General features: G+C 42.3%; 1 protein-coding gene across 1 annotated transcript in view; it reads left to right on the top strand.

The window, feature by feature from the left end:
• The window catches only part of LOC129855426 (BMP/retinoic acid-inducible neural-specific protein 3-like), a 65,797-nt gene that overhangs the window by 30,729 nt on the left and 12,029 nt on the right, over positions 1-23,039 (top strand). The window contains exons 2-4 of the mRNA XM_055923079.1: positions 6,865-7,203; positions 15,147-15,337; positions 18,422-18,612. Coding sequence (XP_055779054.1) covers positions 6,992-7,203; positions 15,147-15,337; positions 18,422-18,612 — 594 coding nt within the window. The 5' untranslated portion in view covers positions 6,865-6,991. The remainder of the gene's footprint in view (positions 1-6,864; positions 7,204-15,146; positions 15,338-18,421; positions 18,613-23,039) is intronic.

The raw sequence follows: 23,039 nt of genomic DNA, 5'->3' as shown, positions 1-23,039 counted from the left end.
AAACAGATTTATATATATTTTTTTAAGTTTACGTGCAAACTGCTCTCCTGTGAAGTAGTGACCCATGACATACCATACACCTAGTTTCCTGAAAAGGGTCACACATTATGTCTATCTCTGAAAAGCTACCCAGGAAAAGGCGGAAAATAGCCTATATTAATATATGTAACATCAGATAACATTCATATATTATTAGCCATCACTTAGATAATTCCTTTGGCGATACAGCGATAGCAATACAAGGATATAACATCTATAGAAGAGACAGGAACGCTTAAATGGGAGTGTGCTACAGTGTATATTTACAGTACCAGTCAAAAGTTTGGACACCTACTCAAACTATGAAGTAACAAATATGGATTCATGTAGTAACCCAACAAATCAAAATATATTTGAGATTCTTCAAAGTAGCCACACTTTGCCAAGAGTAGGCAAAGCTGTTAAGGCAATCTAATTCATGTTAATAACAAAAAAAATCCATCCTCAAACTTGCACACTCTTGATACACTTAACGGGGCAATCTGTAGTTGCTACATCCATTTTTGGACTTATAAATTATATATATATTTCCATTGATTCTTGAAGAATATGATATAATAAATGCCTCATGAGTTTAGTTCAACTGTCACACTCCATGAGAACCCAAAATATAAGGATTGTCAGTCCTTGCATCCATAGCTCTGTCTATTAATTTGAGAGTGATCGCATTTCTCCAAGCCTATCCCTCTGCTTTTTGCCAAAACAGAGGCGGGGCGACCGTTATTATTTAATCTGTGGATTTGCCCTTTAATTAAACAGCTGCATATTATCGAGATATCAAAGTGTCACCAACAAAAAGGTATACAATAGGCCTATAGCAAATGCAGCATATGGCATTCATTTTACACATGTAAATAGCACTTTTCAGTTGTGCTAAAAGCATGCCATTCAGTGATGAACTCGAATCCATGAGCCCAATCAGTTACCCTTGACAACAGTGTAGGGCTGGCTAATAAGTCATTCGTTTTGGGGTCATTCTCAGGTAAAATAATTTGGCTAATCTATATTTCCATATTTCCAAGTACTATTCTATCCATATCATATTGCTCAAAAGAACAAACCTGGTTTAAAAAAACAGATACAGCAACACCACACGGCACAACGCATCTCCCCTATTTGACCCAGATATTGTGTGCCTTCTGAAAGTATTCAGACCACTTGACTTTTTCCACATTTTGTTACATTACATATTTATTATAAAATGGATGTAAAAAATAAATAATCTCACACAATACCCCATAATGACAAAGCCCCCCCCCCCAAAAAAAGTTAAACATTTTTGCAAATGTATTAAAAATAAAAAACTGAAATACCTTATTTACATAAATATTCAGACCATTTGCTCTGAGACTCGAAATTGAGCTCAGGTGCCTCCTGTTTCCATTGATCATCCTTGAGATGTTTCTAAAACTTGATTGTAGTCCATCTGTGGTAAATTTAATTGATTAGACATGATTTGGAAAGGCACACACCTGTCTATATAAGTTCCCACAGTTGACAGTGCAAAGGCATTATCACGTGCTCCACTAAGGTTATTTATCTTATAACTTGTCCTTGTGATAAAAATTATTTGGGTAAAACAAAGTGCAAATTTAAAATTGCGAATCTGGGAGCATCATAGCACCATTAGGTGCAAAAACTCGACTTACCCAGTTGCGGCCCACTTTGTGCAAGCAAACCACTCGATTTCGTCCCTACGTTATATCGGCATCGAACATGTCACCCTCGCTAGGAAAGGGGGTGACCTCGACAATTTGTTAAAATGAGAGGCTTTCTTGATCTTTAATTTAAAGACCCTTGCTCCCTTTGACTTTGATCTGAAGCCATTCTTGTGATTTTGCTATTGTAAATGTTTGTTGGCCTATGTAGCCAAATTGTATCTATGATCGTATGCTATCCTTTAGTGTTTTTGGTATGTTATTTTTATATCTGAGAATTAACCAATGATATCAGGCCACACCCGGCCATGATTACAGACACCTGTGTGTGTCCTTTGACACTATAAACTAGTCACCCTGTAGTGTTTGTCATTATAACCTGATGAAGACAGCTTGTCTTTCGAAACGTTGGTTATTAGGTAGCCTGCACCTCGCCTAAATAGATGTGCATTTCTTTCGCCTCTAGTGCAAAAACCAAGACATGAGGTCGAAGGAATTGTATGTTGAGCTCCGAGACAGGATTGTGTCGAGGCACAGATCTGGGAAGGGTACCAAAAAATGTCTGCAGCATTAAAGGTCCCCAAGAACACAGTGGCCAACATAATTTTAATCTGAGAAATTTGGAACCACCAAGACTCTTCCTGGAGCTGGCCGCAAAGCCAAACTGAGCAATCGGGGAAGAAGGGCCTTGGTCAGGGAGATTACCAAGAACCCAATGGTCACTCTGACAGACCTCCAGAATTTCTCTGTTGAGATAGGAGAACCTTCCAGAAGAACAAACATCTCTGCATCACTCCACCAATCAGGCCTTTATGGTAGAGTGGCCAGACAGAAGCCACTCCTCAGTAAAAGGCACATGACAGCCCGCTTGGAGATTGCCAAAAGGAACCTAGAAGACTCTCAGACCATAAGAAACAAGATTTTCTGGTCTGATGAAAACAAGATTGAACTCTTTGGCCTGAATGCCAAGCATCACGTCTGGAGAAAACTTGGCACCATCCCTACGGTAAAGCATGGTGGTGGCAGCATCGTGCTGTGGGGATGTTTTTCAGTGGCAAGGACTGGGAGACTAGGCAGAATCGAGGGAAAGATGAGCGGAGAAAAGTAGAGAGATCCTTGATGAAAACCTGCTCCAGAGCGCTCAGGACCTCAGACTGGAGGCGAAGGTTCACCTTTCAACAGGACAACAACCCTAAGCACACAGCCAACACAATGCAGGAGTGGCTTCGGAACAAGTCTCTGAATGTCCTTGAGTGGACCAGCTAGAGCCTGGACTTGAACCCGATCGAACATCTCCGGAAAGACTGGAAAATAGCTCCATCGACACTCCCCATCCAACCTGAGAGCTTGAGAGGATCACCAAGCTTGTAGCGTCATACCCACAAAGAGACAAGGCTGTAATCGCTGCCAAAGGTGCTTCAACAAGGTAAAGTGTCTGAATACTTATGTAAATGAGATATTTACGTTTTATTGCAAAACATTTAAAAAACTGTTCTTGCTTTGTCATTATGGGTTATTGTGTGTAAATTGATGAGGAAAAAATATATTTGGTCAATTTTAAAATATGACTAAAGTAACAAAGTGAAGGGGTCTGAATACTTTCCGAATGCACTGTAAATGAAAATATTGTATTTCTACCGGTAAATGTGTGCTTATCACATGAGGTTGGTGGCACCTTAATTGGGGAGTACAGGCTCGTGTTAAAAGCTGGAGTGGAATATTGGAATGGTATCAAATAAATTGGTTCCATGTGTTTGATGACATTCCATTCACTCCTTCCCAGCCATTATTATGAGCAGTCCTCCCCTCAGCAGCTTTCACTGGTGCTTATAGTATTGTTTTCTTTGGCAACTGTGGTATAAGCAGGATAAACAGCTTATACAAACTAGAGGTCGACAGATTATGATTTTTCAACACCGATACCGATTATTGGAGGACCAAAAAACCCCGATACCGATTAATCGGACGATTTTTATTTATTTGTAATAATGACAATTACAACAATACTGGATGAACACATATGTTAACATAATATAATACATCAATAAAATCTATTTAGCCTCCAATAAATAAAAAAACATGTTCAATTTGGTTTAAATAATGCAAAAACAAAGTGTTGGAGAAGAAAGTAAAATTGCAATATGTGCCATGTAAGAAAGCTAACGTTTAAGTTCCTTGCGCATAACATGAGAACATATGAAAGCTGGTGATTTTATTTTAACATGAATCTTCAATATTCCCAGGTAAGAAGTTTTAGGTTGTAGTTATTAGGGTGTAGTTTTTATAGGACTATTTCTCTCTATACCATTTGTATTTCATCACCGTTCCGTATTTTATCTAACGGGTGGCATCCATAAGGCTAAATATTCGTGTTACATTGCACAACCTTCAATGTTATGTCATAATTACGTAAAATTCTGGCAAATTAGACGGCCCAAACTGTTGCATATACACTGACTCTGCGTGCAATGAACGCAAGAGAAGTGACACAATTTCACCTGGTTAATATTGCCTGCTAACCTGGATTTCTTTTAGCTAAATATGCAGGTTTAAAAATATATACTTCTGTGTATTGATTTTAAGAAAGGCATTGATGTTTATGGTTAGGTACACATTGGAGCAACGATACGCACTGCATCGATTATATGCAACGCATGACGCGCTAGATAAACTAGTAATATCATCAAGCATTTGTACTTAACTAGTGATTATGATTGATTGATTGTTTTTTTATAAGATAAGTGTAATGCTAGCTAGCAACTTACCTTGGCTTCTACTGCATTCACGTAACAGGCAGGCTCCTCGTGGAGTGCAATGTAATCAGGTGGTTAGAGCGTTGGACTAGTTAACTTTAAGGTTGCAAGATTGAATCCCCCGAGCTGACAAGGTAAAAATCTGCCATTGAACGAGGCAGTTAACCCACCGTTCCTAGGCAGTCATTGAAAATAAGAATGTGTTCTTAACTGGCTTGCCTAGTTAAATAAAGATCGGCCAAACCGGTGTCCAAAAATACAGATTTACGATTGTTATATGATTGTTATGAAAACTTTAAATCGGCCATTCCGATGAATCGGTCGACCTCTAATACAAATGCAACAAAATAAAATTAGTGACCGTGTAGCAATAGTTAGTTGGTTAGCTAGCAGCAAGGAATGGATAAGAACGTTGCCACTGAGCAGGGCAATGGAACATAAAGACTGGGTCGTGTCCATAAATATGGAACTAATCAAATGAACGATTAGTTCTCTAGCAACCAAAAAGGTGAGAAAGTATGAATTTGCTTATAAATGTTTTAATATTAATGTAAAAAAGTATTTATACTGCTAAATGTGTACTTTCATATTGTTTATTTGGCCATGGTGGTATAAGTGGGATAAATGCCTCCATTCTGTGTGTTACCTTGGAAAAATGAACTCCACAAAGGGACTCGGCTCTGCCTCATCCTGCGCCATCGTCCATTATTTCCAAGGTAATGTACAGAAAGTCAGTTTATCCCTTATGTGTATTATGTCATGTTTTGTGTGGACCCCAGGAAGAGAAGCTGCTGCTTTCGCAACAGCAAATGGGTGTCCTAATAAAATACAAAAATAACACCAAAATATGATATTTATTGCAGCTCAAGGATGGCATTTTAACCATGTTTGAAAATGTAATGTTTATGTTTGCATATGCAAGCACATATGTGATCCAGTAATGCCCTTGTAAAGTTGTAATGGTGTGTACCTGATATGATTCAGACAGATAATAATGTGGTTAGTTGTGTCTGTGTTGTCTGTTAATGTGATTATAGAGCTGGTGTTGTCTGAATCTGTGGACAGATAAATGTTTACATACTGGATTTTCACGTTGAGCAGGTAGAGAGAATAGAGATGATGATGATGATGAGTGAGAGAGAAAGTCAGCTAGAAAGAGAGAGACTAAATAGTTTTCCTTTCTGCATCAGTGTTTGTTTGGCCCCATGCCTGTTGGATGATAAAATAAAGCATCTTTAAACATGACCCCTGTACTCTTTTCTAATATTAACAGGTTAGACAGTCCCCTCGCTGCAAGCGAAGGTCACTTTTACACAATGTTTACAAAAAGCCATGTAAACCCTACGTGCTGCAGGGGGTCCAATTGACAGAAATAGTGTTGCTGTTGCATGAATGTTGTAAAAGCTGAAAGGCTAACTCACTGTTTAACACTAACAACAGCCACAAAAACAAAGTTAAAAGGGAATTACTAAGGATAGCAATGGTTGCAGTGTTTCATAGCTCCCGTAACTCCCTGACTAGGTGGAACACCACTGTGCTAAAATGAACTGCGCTCCATTGTTGGCTCCCTGCTGTGTACTTACTCAGATCTAACCCCCCCGCCCCTAACACACACACACACACACACACACACACACACACACACACACACACACACACACACACATGCATACGGGCATGCACATACACATCTCATCAATATGTATTGCCATACACAGATGTCTGCACTGAGGAATTAAATGTCATGCAGCAAAATGGGAGCTTTTTAATCTGGTGTGATCACATTGTGAACCAGATGAAGCCTGTGTTTGCATCGGTTAGGGATATTCACTTTTCTGTGAATAACACCCAGTCTGCAATTCATTATAGTCACACACACGTGCGCGCACACACCTTCTATCACACTTCTCTCTTTTTCTCTCTCTCCTCTCTTTCTAGCTCTCTTTTTTTCCATATTTCACTCGTTCTCCCAGTCTTTCTCTCTCTCCATACCGCTCTTTCTCTCATCTCCTTGCACCTGCTCCCATGTCCACCCCCCACCCCCTGGTGTCTTGTGCTATTGTTTGAGAATAATGATTTCTGAAACACTCCCACACACATGGTCACATGGCTGAGTTCACTTGACAGATTGTCATCAGAATACAGTAATGGGACTTTAAAAAAAAACAAGCATCTGGTTTGGTCACGGCTGCAGGGATAAATTGACAACTCTTATGAGGAAGATGGGAGGCTTGGACTAGAGATGGAACAGCAGGCTAGTCTTAAAACAGATGTCTAGTGACGTACTCCATAAGAGCTAAAGAGATCAGATTTTTTTTGTTACTTGTCAGTATGGGATCTCTAAAATTATGAAAGTGCTTGATGATTATAAGAGCATTCATTTCTCAAGTGACAATGATGTCTCTTACTCCCAGGTCATCCGGGGGAGGTGAGGGAATGCAGATCCACCTGTCATCCCAGAGGAGGTGTAAGCTCACGTGTGGGAATCCCTTCCACTGCTGATCCCTTCCCTCTTTCCCTCCCTCCCTCCCTCAACCTCTGATGGCTCTATGGGGCTTTCTGATCCTGCACTGCTGGGTCTGGTTCTGGCTCTTGACCGGGGCCCCTGCATTGGCCAGCCTGCCCCACGACCGCCCTGGGGGGCCCCTGGACTGGCTGCTGTCCGACAAGGGCCCCTTCCACCACTCCCAGGAATACACAGACTTTGTCGAGAGGAACAGACAGGGCTTCTCCACCCGCTACAAGATATACAGGTGAGTCTTATAGCAGGGTTTATACGTAAGGGGTTTACAGGTAAAGGGGTGAGTCTCCATAGCAGAGTTCTCTTCAGAGATATATACAGGAGAGTCAGACCACAGGTAGTCTAGATGAGGTGTTGGGAGAGTCAATAGTTAAATCAAATTGTATCAGTCGCATATTTGGCAGGTGTTATTGAAGGTGTAGTGAAATGCTTGTGTTTCTAGCTCCAGCAATATCTAACAATACACCACAATAAACACATCTAAAAAGTAAAATAATGGAATTAAGAAATTTAGAAATATTGTACCATGACACATTTAATATAAATTAAATGTGTGTTATGGTACAGAATGTATAGACACTATGTACAGTATATGGATAGAATATGTAGTATATCTGAATAATACTATATGTACAGCAATAGTTAAATAGGATAGGTCTTGACTAGAATGCAGTATATACAGTGCATTCAGAAAGGATTCAGACCCCTTGAATTTATCCACATTTTGTTAAGTTACAGCTTTATTCTAAAATTGATTAAATCGTTTTTTCCCCCTCAATCTACACACAATACCCCATAATGACAAAGCAGAAACTAGTTTATAGAAATGTTTGCACATTTATTAAAAATAAAAAACTGATATCACATTCACATAACTATTCAGACAATTTACTCAGGACTTTGTTGAAGCACCTTTTGGTAGCGACAGCCTCGAGTCTTCTTGGGTATGATGCTACAAGCTTGGCACACCTGTATTTGGGGAGTTTCTTCCACTCTTCTCTGCAGATCATCTCAAGTTCTGTCAGGTTGGATGGAGAGCGTTGCTGCTCAGCTATTTTCAGGTCTCTCCAGAGATGTTTGATCGGGTTCAAGTCCGGCTCTGGCTGGGCCACTCATGGACATTCAGAGATTTTTCCCGAAGCCACTCCTGCGTTGTCTTGACTATATGCTTAGGGTCATTGTCCTGTTGGAAGGTGAACCTTTGCCCCAGTTTGGGGTCCTGAGCACTCTGGAGCAAGGTTTTCATCAAGGATCTCTCTGTACTTTGCTCTGTTCATCTTTCCCTCGATCCTTACTTGTGTCCCAGTCCCTGCCGCTGAAAAACATCCCCACAGCATGATGTTGCCACCATACTTCACCATAGGGATAGTGCCAGCTTTCCTCCAGACATGACGCTTTGCATGTAGGCCAAATAGTTCAAACTTGGTTTCATCAGACCAGAGAATCTTGAGTCCTTTAGGTACCTTTTGGCAAACTTCAAGTGGGCTGTCATGTAACTTTTACTGAGGAGTGCCTTCCATCTGGCCATTCTACCGTAAAGGCCTGATTGGTGGAGTGCTGCAGAGATGGTTGACCTTCTAGAAGGTTCTCCCATCTCTACAGAGGAACTCTGGAGCTCTGTCAGAGTGAACATTGGGTTCTTTGTCACCTAATTTACCAAGGCCCTTCTCCCCCGATTGCTCAGTTTGGCCAGGCACCCAGCTCTAGGAAGAGTGTTGGTTGTTCCAAACTTCTTCCATATTCTGGAGACCTTCAATGCTGCAGAAGTGTTTTTGTACCCTTCCCCAGATCTGTGCCTCGGCACAATCCTGTCTTGGAGCTCTTCGGACAATTCCTTCGACCTCATGGCTTGGTTTTTGCTCTGACATGCACTGTCAACTGTGGGACCTTATATAGACAGGTGTGTGCCTTTCCAAATCATGTCCAATCAATTTAATTTACCACAGGTGGACTCCAATCAAGTTGTAGAAACATCTCGAGGATAATCCATGAAAACAGAGGCTACTTAGGTAAATAAGGTATTTCTGTTTTTATTTAGCAAAAATTCTCAAAACATGTTTTCACTTTGTCATAATCTGGTATTGTGTGTGGTTTGATGAATATTTTTTAAATTTAATCCATTTTAGAATAAGGCTGTAACGTAACAAAATGTGGAAAAGGGGAAGAGGTCTGAATACTTTACGAATGTACTGTAGATATGAAGTGGGTAAAACAGTCTGTAAACATTATCAGAGACCAGTGTTCCTTGACTATAGGGCAGAAGACTCTAAGGTGCATTGTAGAGTAACCGGGTAGTAGCCAGCTAGTGACAATGACTAAAGTTCAGAGTGGGGTATTGGGTGGAGGCTGGCTAGTATTGACTATTTTACAGTCTGATAGGCTTGCGATAGAAGCTGTTTTTCAGTCTCTCGGCCCCAGCTTTGATGCACCTGTACCGACCTCGCCTTCTGGTTGGTAGCAGGGTTAACAGGGCGTGGCTCAGGTCCTTGATGATCTTCTTGGCCTTCCTGTGATAACGGGTGCTGTAGATGTCCTGGAGGGCAGGCAGTGTGCCCCGTGTGATGCGTTGGGCAGACCGCACCACCCTCTGGAGAGCGCTGCGGTTGCGGACGGTGCAGTTGCCCTACCAAGCCGAATTTCTTCAACCTCCTGAAGTTGAAAATGTGCTGTTGCGCCTTTTTCACCACACTGTTTGTGGGGCACCTATGTTGAGGATCAGCGTAGTGGAGGTGTCGTTGTCAACCTTCACAACTTGGGAGCGGCCCATCAGGAAGTCCGGGACCCAGTTGCACAGGGCAGCGTTCAGACCCAGGGCCCGAGCTTAGTGATGAGCTTGGAGGGTACTTTGGTTGAAGGCTGAGCTGTAGTCAATGAAATGCATTCTTACATATCGTCTTGTCCAGAAGGGTTGGGGCAGTGCGATGGCAATTGCGTCATCCATGGATCTTTTGGGGCAGTATGCAAATTACAATGGGTATAGTGTGTCGGGTAAAGTTTCGGTGATATGATCCCTCACTAGCCTCTCAAAGCCCTTCGTGATGACAGAAGTGAGTGCTACGGGGCAATAGTAATTTAGTTCAGTTACCTACGCTTTTTTGTTTGGGTACAGGAACAATGGTGGACATCTTGAAGTAAGTGGGGGCAAAATACTGAGATAGGGGGAAATGGAATATGTCCTTAAACATTCCAGCCAGCTGGTGGTCTGTGCATGCTCTGAGGATTCGGCTAGGGATCCCGTCTGGGCCGGCAGCCTTGCGAGCGTTAACACGCTTAAATGTCTCTCACGTCGACTACGGAGAACGACAGCTCACATTCAACGGGAGCAGTGTTTTCCTCGACGCGGGCAAAGAAAAGGTGTTTCTCTTGTCTGGGAGCAAGACTTCTGTGTCCGCGGCATGGCTGGTTTTCCCTTTATAATCCGTGATTGTCTGGAGTCCCTGCCACATACATCTTGTGTCTGAGCCATTGAATTGAGACACTTTCTCTGTACTGATGTTTTGCCTGTTTGCTTGCCTTATGAAGTGCATAATTGGACTGTTTGTACTCAAGCATATTCCCAGTCACCTTGCCGTGGTTTGCGCTTTCATTTTTCCACGAATGCTGGCATCTATCCACGGTTTTTGGTTTAGATAGGTTTTAATCGTCACAGTGGGAACAACATCTCCTATGCACTTCATGATGAATTTAGTCACTGTGTCAGTGTATACATCAATGTTATTCCCAGAGGCAACCCGAAACATATCCCAGTCCGCGCAATGAAAACAATCTTGAAGCATGGATTCTGATTTGTCAGACCAGCGTTGAACAGTCCTTACCATGGGTTCTTCCTGTTTGAGTTTCTGCCTACAGGAAGGGAGGAGCAGATTGGAGGTGTGATCTGATTTGCCTAAGGGTGGGCGGGGGAGGGCATAGATGGACATAGTGGACCACAAGGGCCATATGCATATTCTGAAATGCATCAAAGCCAGATTCATGTTTTATCCACTTAAGTATGTTTAGTCTCGTGGGGTTTAAAGATGTGAAGTAAATACCACTGGAAGGAAGGCCTTGAACACTTATGTGGAAAACCTCACCTCACCCCTTTTATAATGATCTAGTGGAAACATTATTCACTTCACCTCATTTGACTTCGTTGCAGTTCCTTCAGTTCAATAAAGGCCCTTGGAGAGGAGTGAAGAACTTTCATTTCTCTAGCAAGTAAACTAGAATGACAAAATGGCACCTACTTATGTAGCTATTGTGAAAATGTTTTTTTATCTATGTAAATACATTTTTTTTTATCTATGCACCTAGACACCTACATAATATAGCTATTGTGGGTGATTTAAAAAATAATGTAAAAAAAAAAAAAAAAAAAAAAAAAAGTGGATCAAGGTTATTACAAGCAAGGGCCCATATGCATATTCTGAAATCTGATCAGGTAAAACATGTTGATTACTTTAGTGTAGGGGAAATAACTGATGATTTGTCACGCTAAACACAATTTCATAAATTGGCTTGTTATATCGAATTAGTGACAATTACGCCATAAATACCATTCATCATGGCTTGGAAGGTTATTGAAATCTATGGATTTGTGTTCGGTGTTTTATGGGCTATGGTGATCGGCTTCATGCGTTGAAGTTTTTAAAATATATTTCTCCTCTGGCTAGTGCGGCCCAAACTAGCTCTGTGGCCTGAGCTTCATGGGTGGTAAGATTAATAGTCTTATCATGTGGCCAAGTGATTAGTAGGCTCTTAATACTTATTACTCTGCGTTATCAGACAGTCCCCTGAGAGGCTACTGTCAGCCTGAAGGTTGTGTCTGAGGCACGTTAAATTACAACCAGCCCATGTTTAACGGGGGGGTTTTCCTGTAATTCTACAGCAAAATCTGTTGAATTACATGAAATGAGCATTAAAAGTGCAACATTTCCTCTCTGCCAAAAAAAGGAGTGTGAACAGTTTGGGATCGCATGGGATGCGAGGTGGGGGTTTGTTACTATGCCTATAAGTGACAATATCCATTCGGACCATTGCCACCTAGGCGATTTTGTGTGACCGGACCTTCTCAAATAGTACTTGACTAGACTACCCCTGCCGTGTAGACATTGCTTTGCCGACTTTGCCAGTCAACTTTTGGTTTTATTGTGGATTATTTTGGTGGCCATTTTGTATTAAAGTGCATGCAGGTGGTACTAATTGCCTCTGTCTCTGTTAATATAAGTTATGTGGCATGCTGACAAGCATACATCCAATATGTCCATTCTGTTGCCAATTCCCAGCGATTGCAGCATAGCCAAACAGTCCACCACACCGTTTGTTGGTTTTCAAATGACCTCTCATATCTGACAATCTATTCCCTGGCCCATAACACATAATTTCACAGCAAAAGAGACTTGAGGAGATGGAAAGTGACACTATTATTTTCCTGCCCAGTTCTGCTCCTGCAGAGTTTTGGATCTCTGCTAAATTCTCATAATCCTCACTGACAGAGAGAAGATGAATTACCACAACTGGGTACTTCTAGTTACAGCGGCGTCGTGTTTCTACGCTGCAGTAATGAAATCACACCATCTTCTCCTGATTGAATTTGAAATACATTTAATGAGTCCTATAACAGGTAAATGAAGGCTGTTTTCCTGTTTGGGGAATCACTCAGTGATTTAGCGAGTGAAACAGTGTTTCCCTCAGTCAACATGAGTAGAGACGGGGTTCCGCTGCACCACCTGTCCTAGGCATCCATTGCCAAGTGACAGTTGCCATAGACACCAGGGTGTAGGCAACCGTAGGCTATGCGTGTGTATCTCTTGTGTTTTGGACATATTGCATTTGAATAACATAAGTGGGTGTGTTGGCGCCAAATATCATAGAGAAGGTCACAGAGTGAATGACATATTTAGTTAAGGCTGCAATGCGTCAAATTTTCAACTGTCTTTTGGAAACCTGAAAAATACCTTGGTTTTTGATTTCATACACATACACTCTTACAAAAAGGGGTTTCCAAAAGGGTTCTTTGGCTGTGCCCATAGGAGAACCCTTTTTGGTTTCAGGTAGAACCCTCTGTGGAAAGGGTTCTTCATGGAACCCAAAAGTGTTATACCTGGAACCAAAAAGGGTTATTCAAAGGGTTCTCCTATGGGGACAGTTGAAGAACCATTTTAGGTTCTAGATAGCACCTTTTTGTCTAAGGGTGTTAGTGAGGAGGCTCAGTGCATATGTGTTGCTTTGAAATGAAAACCAAGGTAGATGCAGTATGCAGGCCAAGATACAGTATCCCAGTTCTCAGAAATCTCAACTCTCATAATCTCCACTCCCAGAAATAGTCCAACAATGAGATGTGAAAATGAATTAACGGTATCGCAAATGAAACCAAGGTAGCTACGTACAGTACAGTGATGAGAGAAAGATATAAATAATAACTGCATGGTCTAGTATAAGGAAAGACGGCAGAACGCCGAAAACTGCACCATGGTGAAATCCATTTCATCTCACTTCCCGGTGGACATGCCATTAGGCCTATGGGGGGTTTAAGACAAGCCCAGCTTATCACAGTCAACGATAACTGCAGAAACGAGCGACAGAGGGGATTTGAGGCTACACTTTCCATACCTGTTCCTTCGCTCCCTTTTCTCACTCCTCTCTCTCTCCCCTCTCTTGTTCCTCTCTTGCTTCTTACGTGCGATACCTTTGAACTGGCGAGTTCAGCTCTACAATAGAATACGATAGTATCCCAGTTGAAGAGGAATGTATATGTATGGAGTGAAAAGAGGTCAGGATTAATGGTTATGCTTGGTGTAACTGACTGACAAATTACTCAAGGGCCATGTCTAAAATTAGAAGTATATGAGTGTGCATACTGTATATTTATTACACTGTATGATTCATGTATGTATTTCAGAAAGCTTTTCCATAAATGGACACATGCAAATGTATATTATACAAAGTAAATGTATTGCTACATTACTGACTATACAAAAGCAGCTTGAAATTCTTTGACATAATTCCACATTGCCCCATAAGACTGTATAGAAAGAAGCAGGTTGCACTCAGGGTTTTTACCGTGATTGAATCCATCAAACATCTGGGTGTGATGCTTTCCCTCATTACTCTCGCTTTAATGTGATATATCTTCCATCAAAAGGCCATCCTCCCTCCATCCATCACCTACAGCCCAGGATGGCCAACCTATTCTGATTATAGCAGACAAGCCTCCACTTCACACCGCAGTGCATCATTTAGTGCTAACCCGTACCTGTGAGAGTAGTTAGGGAGGGTGTCTGTTTGTATTTTGTGTTTCTGTGGTGGAGGAGGAGAGAGAAATACATTGAAGTATAGCAATTCAAGACAGAGGGGTGGACAGAAGAGGAAAAACAACTGGCAATAAGGCCTATGCTTTCCTACATGACATAGCTTCTACTGTAGCCTCCAGCTACCTGACACAGCCCATGTTCATTTCAACCTGACTCACAGAAATATAATCTGAACCTGTCAGAGCCAATTAAAATACTAGATACTATGACTATTTAAACACAGCAGATTAACGCAAACAAAGTCTGTCAAGGTGTAACGGCATACAAAGTTCCCATCTTTAAGGTTGCATTCAAAATAATTTAGTAATGTTTGTCAATGTAAACAGGGGAGGATGTCACATCTACAGACCAATATTTCACGAGGAATATTTTGTTCGGCCGGCTTTCAGAACTTTACAGCCGCCTCCAGCATTTCCTTTGCGCCACTTTTCTTTCTTCCCTCATTATGAGTTGTATTGAGTGTTAGAGATGGGCCGATGTCTATGGGTTTCACTGTCACTACACATTTCTGTCATGATGTGGTTATTAAGGAGAGCACCTGTCAGCTGCTCGCTTTGAGAGCAGTCTCCTCCCCAGCTACATTCATCTTCCAAATGGTACCTGCTTTGGAATATCTCTCTATTCTCTCTCTCTCGCTCTCTTTTGCTCTCTCCTTTCTCTCTCTCCCCCCCATCTCTCTGTCAGAACTTAAAGCTAATGATGCAGTGAGGCGAGGCAATGTGGTTGATGGCTGCCCCTGTAGATTCACCTCTCCCCTACCCTTCTGCCAGACAGACAGGACAGACTGACAGAAAATCATTAATACCATCATGTAATTAGTGAGTCTTATTTACCGAACAGCAACTTCAATGGTGTCTTATCCTCCCTGTCGTCTCTTTTCCAGGGAGTTTGGGAGGTGGAAGGTGAACAACCTGGCTGTGGAGAGGAGAGATTTCCTGGAGTCGCCGTTGCCCCTGACGCCAGAGTTCATCCGTAACATCCGTCTACTGGGTCGGCGACCCACCACCCAGCTTATCACTGACAACCTGATCAGGAAGTATGGGACTCACTTTCTGCTGTCGGCCACACTGGGAGGTAAACAAACCACTGTGGGAATTCTGTGGGAATGCAGGAGGAGGTATAACTGTAGAAGTTGACCCCTATCAACTGATACAGGGTCAAATTTTTTTCATCCCCCTAATAGTGAGGATAGGGGGTACGGTAATCTGATAATCTTTGTGTAATCTGTGAGTAAATTCCCAGTACCACAAAAATGCTGATGTTTAACAGATCTGTATCTAGATCAATTCCACTGACGGCAGGACATGTACAATATTGGTACAGCAGCCTATACGAATTCAGAAGAAGACCTTTCAAGAATGTGTTATCTACATAAATAAAGCCCATTTTAAAAACCTCAATACATGTACACTATAACCCTCAGCGACACTGCATTGCTGTGTTTTGATAGACATGTGGTCAACGCCGTGAGGGTGGTTGCTCTTTACAGGAGAACAGCTTATTTCAGCTACAAAGCAATGGGAATGTCGGGGCAGCCAGGGGAATGGGTTTCCTGTTGGAAAGCAACACTTGTCGATTACCTCAGCCGGGCCCCTGGAAAGGTCGTAGTTATGAGTGGCTCCGTAAAATGCCCACACACACAAACACATACACTGCTGTGCTGGCTGATGCGATGTAACCTCCATGCTCTGGCACACAACCAATTCAGACTAGTATGAGGAGAGGAAGACGAGGAGCTAGTTCTTGGCCATGAGCCAGAGATGTGCTGCTGACTGGGGTTATAAATTGATTGCCTGTCCGTGTTCTGGAACATGGGTTATTAAGGGCACCTTTCTGCAGCGGAGGAAGAACACATAATACGGATTATGTCCTGCCTTATCTCGGAATCTGAATGTATATTTAAGCAATAAGGCCAGAGGGGGTGTGGTATATTTAAGTAATAAGGCACGAAGTAGTGTGGTGTATATGGCCAATATACCACAGCTAAGGGCTGTTCTTAAGAATGATGAAACACAGAGTGCCTGGATACAGCCCTTAGCCGTGGTATATTGGCCATATACCACAAACCTCCGAGGGACCTTATTACTATTTTAAACTGGTTACCAATGTAAATACAAAAGTAAAAATAAACATTTTGTCATACCCGTTGCATTCAGGGCTTGAACCACCCAGTTTATAATTTGATACTATTCCACAGCATTGTTGAATACTAGTTTCAGAATTGGCTAAAAGGGCACTCTAGAGTGGGCATTAAAACCAGATATTGTATACGTAACAGTTGAAAAAGATATAGGATATGCTCCTTCTCCGACCTCTAGGTCACCAGGCTGCTCGTTATGGCGCACACTTGTCACCATTACGCGCACCTGCGGTTCATTAGACCTGGACTCATCACTTCCCTGATTACCTTCCCTATATGTCACTCCCTTTGGTTCCTTCCCCAGGCGTCATTGTTTCTGTTCCTGTGTCAGTTCTGTACGTTGTTCGTGTTTCTGATTAGGTTGTGTTTATTTATTAACCCTGAACTTGCTTCCCGACTCTCAGCGCACATCGTTACAACACCTCTGAAGTAGTTCCAACAATAGGAGCCTTTTTATCTTTCTTACGCACTACACCATGCAGACCATACTTGCTACAAAGTTACAGAAAGCTAAACTAACAACCACACAAACTGAAATTAGATACATTGTCAATGCATGTCCAACAAGGAAAAACTTAGCTAAATAGCAATCATTTGTTTCCACGGAGACTTAGGTTGTGTTTGTAAATTTCCACCAGTGTGTCAGAGTGTGTTCTGGGTTGTTTGTTAATTCAGTGTTGTCAGATTGTCTGTTCGTAAATCCAGAGCGTTCAGAGCACACACTGACCCTCTGGCCGAGGTGAAGGGTTGATCCGAGCGTTCTGACCTCGCAACGGCAGTCAAACACTCAAGCTAACTGGCTAAAGTTGGCAAGCTCGCTAGCTACTTCCAGACACAAATGTGAGAACACCTCACTCTGATCATTTTACTTACCCTAGCATAGCTGGTTTGGATGTTTTCAATTTATCTAGAGCCTAAGTGACTTTAACTGTGGTGCTGGCAACAATTTTATAAAAAAAAAAAATCCGACATTTATTTACACTGGTCATATTCAACGAGGGTTCCGTGTTAGTAAATTCATTTTTTATTCTGCGCTCTGGAACACAAACGAGAGTGCTCTGAGAACAGAGTAGATGGCCATAGTGAATTTACGAACGCACTGTTATTATTTTGCAGCAGCATCTGATGACTTAACGTGGCGAGTGATGAACCTATATTTCTCTGGACCTTCAATATTACAGTCATGACGCAAGTGACGCTATGCTATTAAATCCTCTCATGTCTCTAGTTTGACCAGCTGTTTTTGGCAACTGGCATTGTTGAATTGGGTTGTTAACCAACTTTTCTATGCCAGTATGAATTTATATAAATGAAAACATGGCATTTCTGTTCTATACAGGTAAATATTTGCTTTAGTATTGTTTTCTTTTACTGTGGTATAAGCGGGATAAATGCATCCACTCTGTACATTACCTTGGAACGAATGAAGTCTGCAGAGGGACTCCGCGTATGCATCGGCCGTCCCACTGAGTTTCCAAGGTAATATACAGATAGGGAGCATTTATCCCTTATATATACCACGGCTAAGGGCTGTGATGTGAAGCAGGGTGCCTGTATGCAGTTCTTAGCCGTGGTACAGTATATTGTCTATATTTCACAAACCGTTGAGGTGCCTTATTGCTATTATTAACTGGTTACCAACAGAAAAAGAACAGGAAACAAGTGTTTTTGAGTCGTACTTGTGGTATATTGTCTGATCTACACACTGCTGAAATGTTGTTTCTCCCAATCAACATCCAGGACCCAAATTTCCTGTTTTATAATTGTTCATATACTAACAAATAGAACCTGGTTAATAGTCGTAATCACTGGCAGTGAATAATACATTGATATGATATTTTATTGCCATTACTACTAACAGTTGGTTATGTAGTTCAGACTGTCTAAATAACATCAGCTGACATTTGTATAGACTATTTCAACCATGTTAGCCAGCAAACTTTTTCCCAACCTTTGAAACAAAGCCTGTTTAAACACCGTCAGCAAACATTGTCCCAACGCTGTCTTTCTGTTTGCAGGAGAAGAGGCCTTAGCGATATTTGTGGACAAGAGGAAGCTGAGTAAGAAGGCCGAGGTGAGCGACTACTCTGGCAACTCGTCCAGTGTTACTCTGGAGACTCTGCACCAGTTGGCTGCCTCCTACTTCATTGACAGAGAGAGCACTTTGCGCAAGCTGCACCACATCCAGATAGCATCCACAGCCATCAAGGTAAACCTATAAGTTGCACTACATCCAGATAGCACTACATCCACACACAAACATACAGTACACACCCTGACCTTCGGACAGACTCATAACTGCAATCAGACTTGTTCAAGTAGAGCAACGCCGTTTTTTGTCTGATTAGAGATCCTGGAATGTCCCTTGTAAGAAGTGTCAGCTTCAGGTTGTGAAAAACACGAGAATGTCTGTATACACTGAGTATTAGAAACATTAGGAACACCTTCATAATATTGAGTTGCACCCCCCCTTTTCCCCTCAGAACAGCATCAATTCGTCAGGGCAAGGACTCAAGGTGTTGAAAGCATTCCACAGGGATGCTGGCCCCTGTTGACTCCAAAGCTTCCCACAGTTGTGTCAAGTTGGCTAGATGTCCTTTGGGTGGTGGACCATTCTTGATACAGACGGGAAAATGTTGAGCGTGAAAAACCCAGCAGCCTTGCAGTTCTTGACTCAAACCAGCCTGGCACCTACTTCCATACCTAGTTCAAAGGCACATTTTTTGTCAAAATACTACACCTACATAATCCATGTCAACTATCTCAAAGCTTAAACATCCTTCTTTAACCTGTCTCTTCCCCTTCATCTATACTGATTACAGTGGATTTAACAAGTAACCTCAATCAGGGATCATAGCTTTCACCTGCATTCACTTGGTAAGTCTGTGTCATGAAAAGAGCAGATGTTCTTAATGTTTTGTATACTCAGTGTATACAGGTCAGTACCAGTACCTTAGTGCAGTGGTTGAGGTGGGTTAATACATAAAAAGTGACTGGTAGTAGGATATACATGTAAACAGGGCTGAAAAGTGACTGGTAACAGGAATGTATCAATACTACTGATAATATATACAGTATCAATCAAAAGTTTGGACACCTACTCATTCAATGGTTTTCCTTTATTTTTTACTATTTTCTACATTGTAGAATAATAGTGAAGACATCAAAACTATGAAATAACACATATGGAATCATATATTGACCCCAATTTTTTTTTAAAGTAGCCACCCTTTGCCTTGATGACAGCTTTAAACACTCTTGGCATTCTCTCAAACAGCTTCACCTGGAATGCTTTTCCAACAGTCTTGAAGGAGTTCCCACATATGCTGAGCACTTGTTGGCTGCTTTTCCTTCACTCTGCGGTCCAACTCATCCCAAACCATCTCAATTGGGTTGAGATCAGGTGATTGTGGAGGCCAGGTCATCTGATGCAGCACTCTATCACTCTCCGTCTTGGTCAAATAGCCCTTAAACAGCCTGGAGATGTGTTGGGTCATTGTCTTGTTGAAAAACAAATGATAGTCCCACTAAGCGCAAACCAGATGGGATGGCGTATCGCTGCAGAATGCTGTGGTAGCCATGCTGGTTAAGTGTGCCTTGAATTCTAAATAAATCACAGACAGTGTCACCAGCAAAGCACCCCAACACCATCACACCTCTTCCTCCATACTTCACAGTGGGAACCACACATGTGGAGATCATCCGTTTACTCTATTATCCGAGTCCCAAAAATCGCAAATCTGGACTCATCAGACCAAAGGACAAATTTTCACCGGTCTAATGCCTAATTGCATGTGTTTCTTGGCCCAATCAAGTCTCTTCTTCATATTGGTGTCTTTTAGTAGTGGTTTCTTTGCAGAAATTCTACCATTAAGGCCTGATTCACACAGTCTCTTCTGAGCAGTTGATGTTGTGATGTGTCTGTTACTTGAACTCTGTGAAGCATTTATTTGGGCTGCAATTTCTGAGGCTGCTAAGTCTCTTCTTATTATGGATAGTCTGTGGGAAAAGGAGAGGAGTTGTTAGCCATTAAACAGTCTTATGGCCAGGGGATAGAAGCTGTTTAGGAGTTTAAGAGCTTTGATGTGCCAGTACCGCCTCCTAGACGGGAGCATGGAGAACAGTTCATATCTCGGGTGACTGGAGTCTTTGGCAATTTTCAGGGCCTTTCTCAGATACCGCCTGGCATGTACGTCCTGGATGGCTAGAAGCTTGCGGAATGTTGATCAGTAGGTGATGTATTTCCAGAGCCAGGTGTTGAACTCATCTGCACTGAGTAGCTGAGGAGATGAATGTTGTGACATGCATGCCATACCGGTAGGTCACTGAAAAGGAATTCTGTTACTACCTTGCTTTCCAACCAAGGTACATGAATAGACATGTGAAAGATATTCAGCAACAATAGAAAAAACACAGAAAAAACAAAACCTGATGTGGAGGTATATATGTGCCAAAACATGTCGGATGGGAATGAGGAAAGTGATATAAATACCTCTAAATTGACAGGAAGGATTTCGTTAGGCTGAACTATAGTGCGTAGGTATTTACAGGGCATTCAGAAAATATACTTGACTTTTTCCACATGTTGTTACAAAGCAAAAACAGGTTTTTAGAAATTTGGGCAAATGTAGAAATTTTTTAAATGGAAATATAACATTTTATTTGTCACATGCGCCGTGAAATGCTTACTTAAGAGGCCTTAACCAACAATGCAGTTCAATAAATAGTTAGTAAAATATATACTATATAAACTAAACCAAAAATTTAAATAAATAGTAACACAAAAAAATTACAATAACGAGGCTATATACTAACCTGTACCCATGCACATTGACTCGGTACCTGTACTGAGTCAATGTGCATGGGTACAGGTTAGTCAAGGTAAATAGTACATGTAGGTAGGGGTAAAGTGACTATGCATAGATGGTAAACAGTGAGTAGCAGCAGTGTAAAAATAGGGGGGGGGGGGGGGGGGGGTTAATGTACAGTAAATAGTTCAGCAGTCTTATGACTTGGTGGTAGAAACTGTTAAGGAGCCTTTTGACCTAGACTTGGCGCTCTGGTACTGCTTGCCGTGCGGTAGCAGAGAGAACAGTCTATGACTTAGGTTGACTAGAGTCTTTGACACTTTTTTGGCCCTTCCTCTGACAGTATATAGGTCCTGGATGGCAGGAAGCTTGGCTCCAGTGATGTACTGGGCTGTACACACTACCCTCTGTAGCGCCTTACGGTCGGATGCCACACAGTTGCCATACCAGACGGTGATGCAACCGGTCAGGATGCTCTCGATTGTGCAGCTGTAGAACTTTTTGAGGATCTGGGGACCCATGCCAAATCGTTTCAATCTCATGAGGGGGAAAATGGGTTGTCATGCCCTCTTCACTACTGTTTTGGTGTGTTTGGAACATGTTAGTTTGTTGGTGATGTGGACACCAAGGAACTTGAAACTCTTGACTCGCTCCACAACAGCTCAGTCAATGCTAATGGGGGCCTGTTCGGCCCTGCTTTTTCTGTAGTCCACGATCAGCTCCTTTGTCTTGCTCACGCTGACGGAGAGGTTGTTTTCCTGGCACCACACTGCCCGGTCTCTGATCTCCTCCCTATAGGCTGTGTCATCGTTGTCGGTGATCAGGCCTACTACTGTCGTGTCGTTAGCAAACTTAATGATGGCGTTGGAGTCGTAATTGGCCACTCTGTCATGAGTGAACATGGAGTACAGGAGGTAACTAAGCACGCATGTGAGGGGCACCCGTGTTGAGGATAAGCGTGGCAGATGTGTTGTTGCTTACTCTTACCACCGGGGGTGGCCCTTCAGGAAGTCCAGGATCCAGTAGTAGAGGGAGGTATTTAGACCCTGGGTCCTTAACTTAGTGATGACTTTTGTAGGGCACTATGGTGTTGAAGGCTGAGCTGTAGACAATGAACAGCATTCTCACATTGGTGTACCTTTTGACCAGGTGGGAAAGGGCAGTGTGGAGTTCAATTGAGATTGCGTCATCTGTGGATCTGTTGTGGCGGTATGCAAATTGTAGTGGGTCTAGGGTTGGTGTTGGTGGTGGATGATGGTGTTGATGTGAGCCATGACCAGATCTTCAAAGCACTTCATGGCTGCTGACATGAGTGCTACGGGACGATAGTCATTTAGGCCGGTTAACTTTGCTTTCTTGGGCACAGGGACTATGGTGGTCTGCTTGAAACATGTTGGTATTACAAACTCGGTCAGGAAGAGGTTGAAAATGTCTGAAGACACTTGCCAGTTGGTCCGCGCATGCTCTGAGTATACGTCCTGGTAATCTGTCTGGCACCGCGTCCTTGTGAATGTTAACCTGTTTAAAGGTCTTGCTGAAAACTTTGGCTACAGAGAGCGTGACCACTCAGTTGTCCAGATCAGCTGGTGCTCTCATGCATGCTTCAGTCTTGCTTGCCTCGAAGCATGCTTAAAAGACATTTAGCTCGTCTGGTAAGCTTGCGTCACTGGGCTGCCCACAGGCTGGGTTTCCCTTTGTAGTTCGTAAAAGTTTGCAAGCCCTGCCACATCCGATGAGCGTCAGAGCCGATGTATTAGGATTCGGTATTGACTCTTTGCCTTTTTAATGGTTCGTCTGAGGGCAGTGAGATTTCTTATAAGCGTCTGGA

Source organism: Salvelinus fontinalis, chromosome 5, assembly GCF_029448725.1.
Source record: "Salvelinus fontinalis isolate EN_2023a chromosome 5, ASM2944872v1, whole genome shotgun sequence".
NCBI classification, from domain to species: domain Eukaryota; kingdom Metazoa; phylum Chordata; class Actinopteri; order Salmoniformes; family Salmonidae; genus Salvelinus; species Salvelinus fontinalis.
The sequence above is the reverse complement of the archived record's forward strand: the minus strand, read 5'-3'. Positions and strand labels throughout refer to the sequence as shown.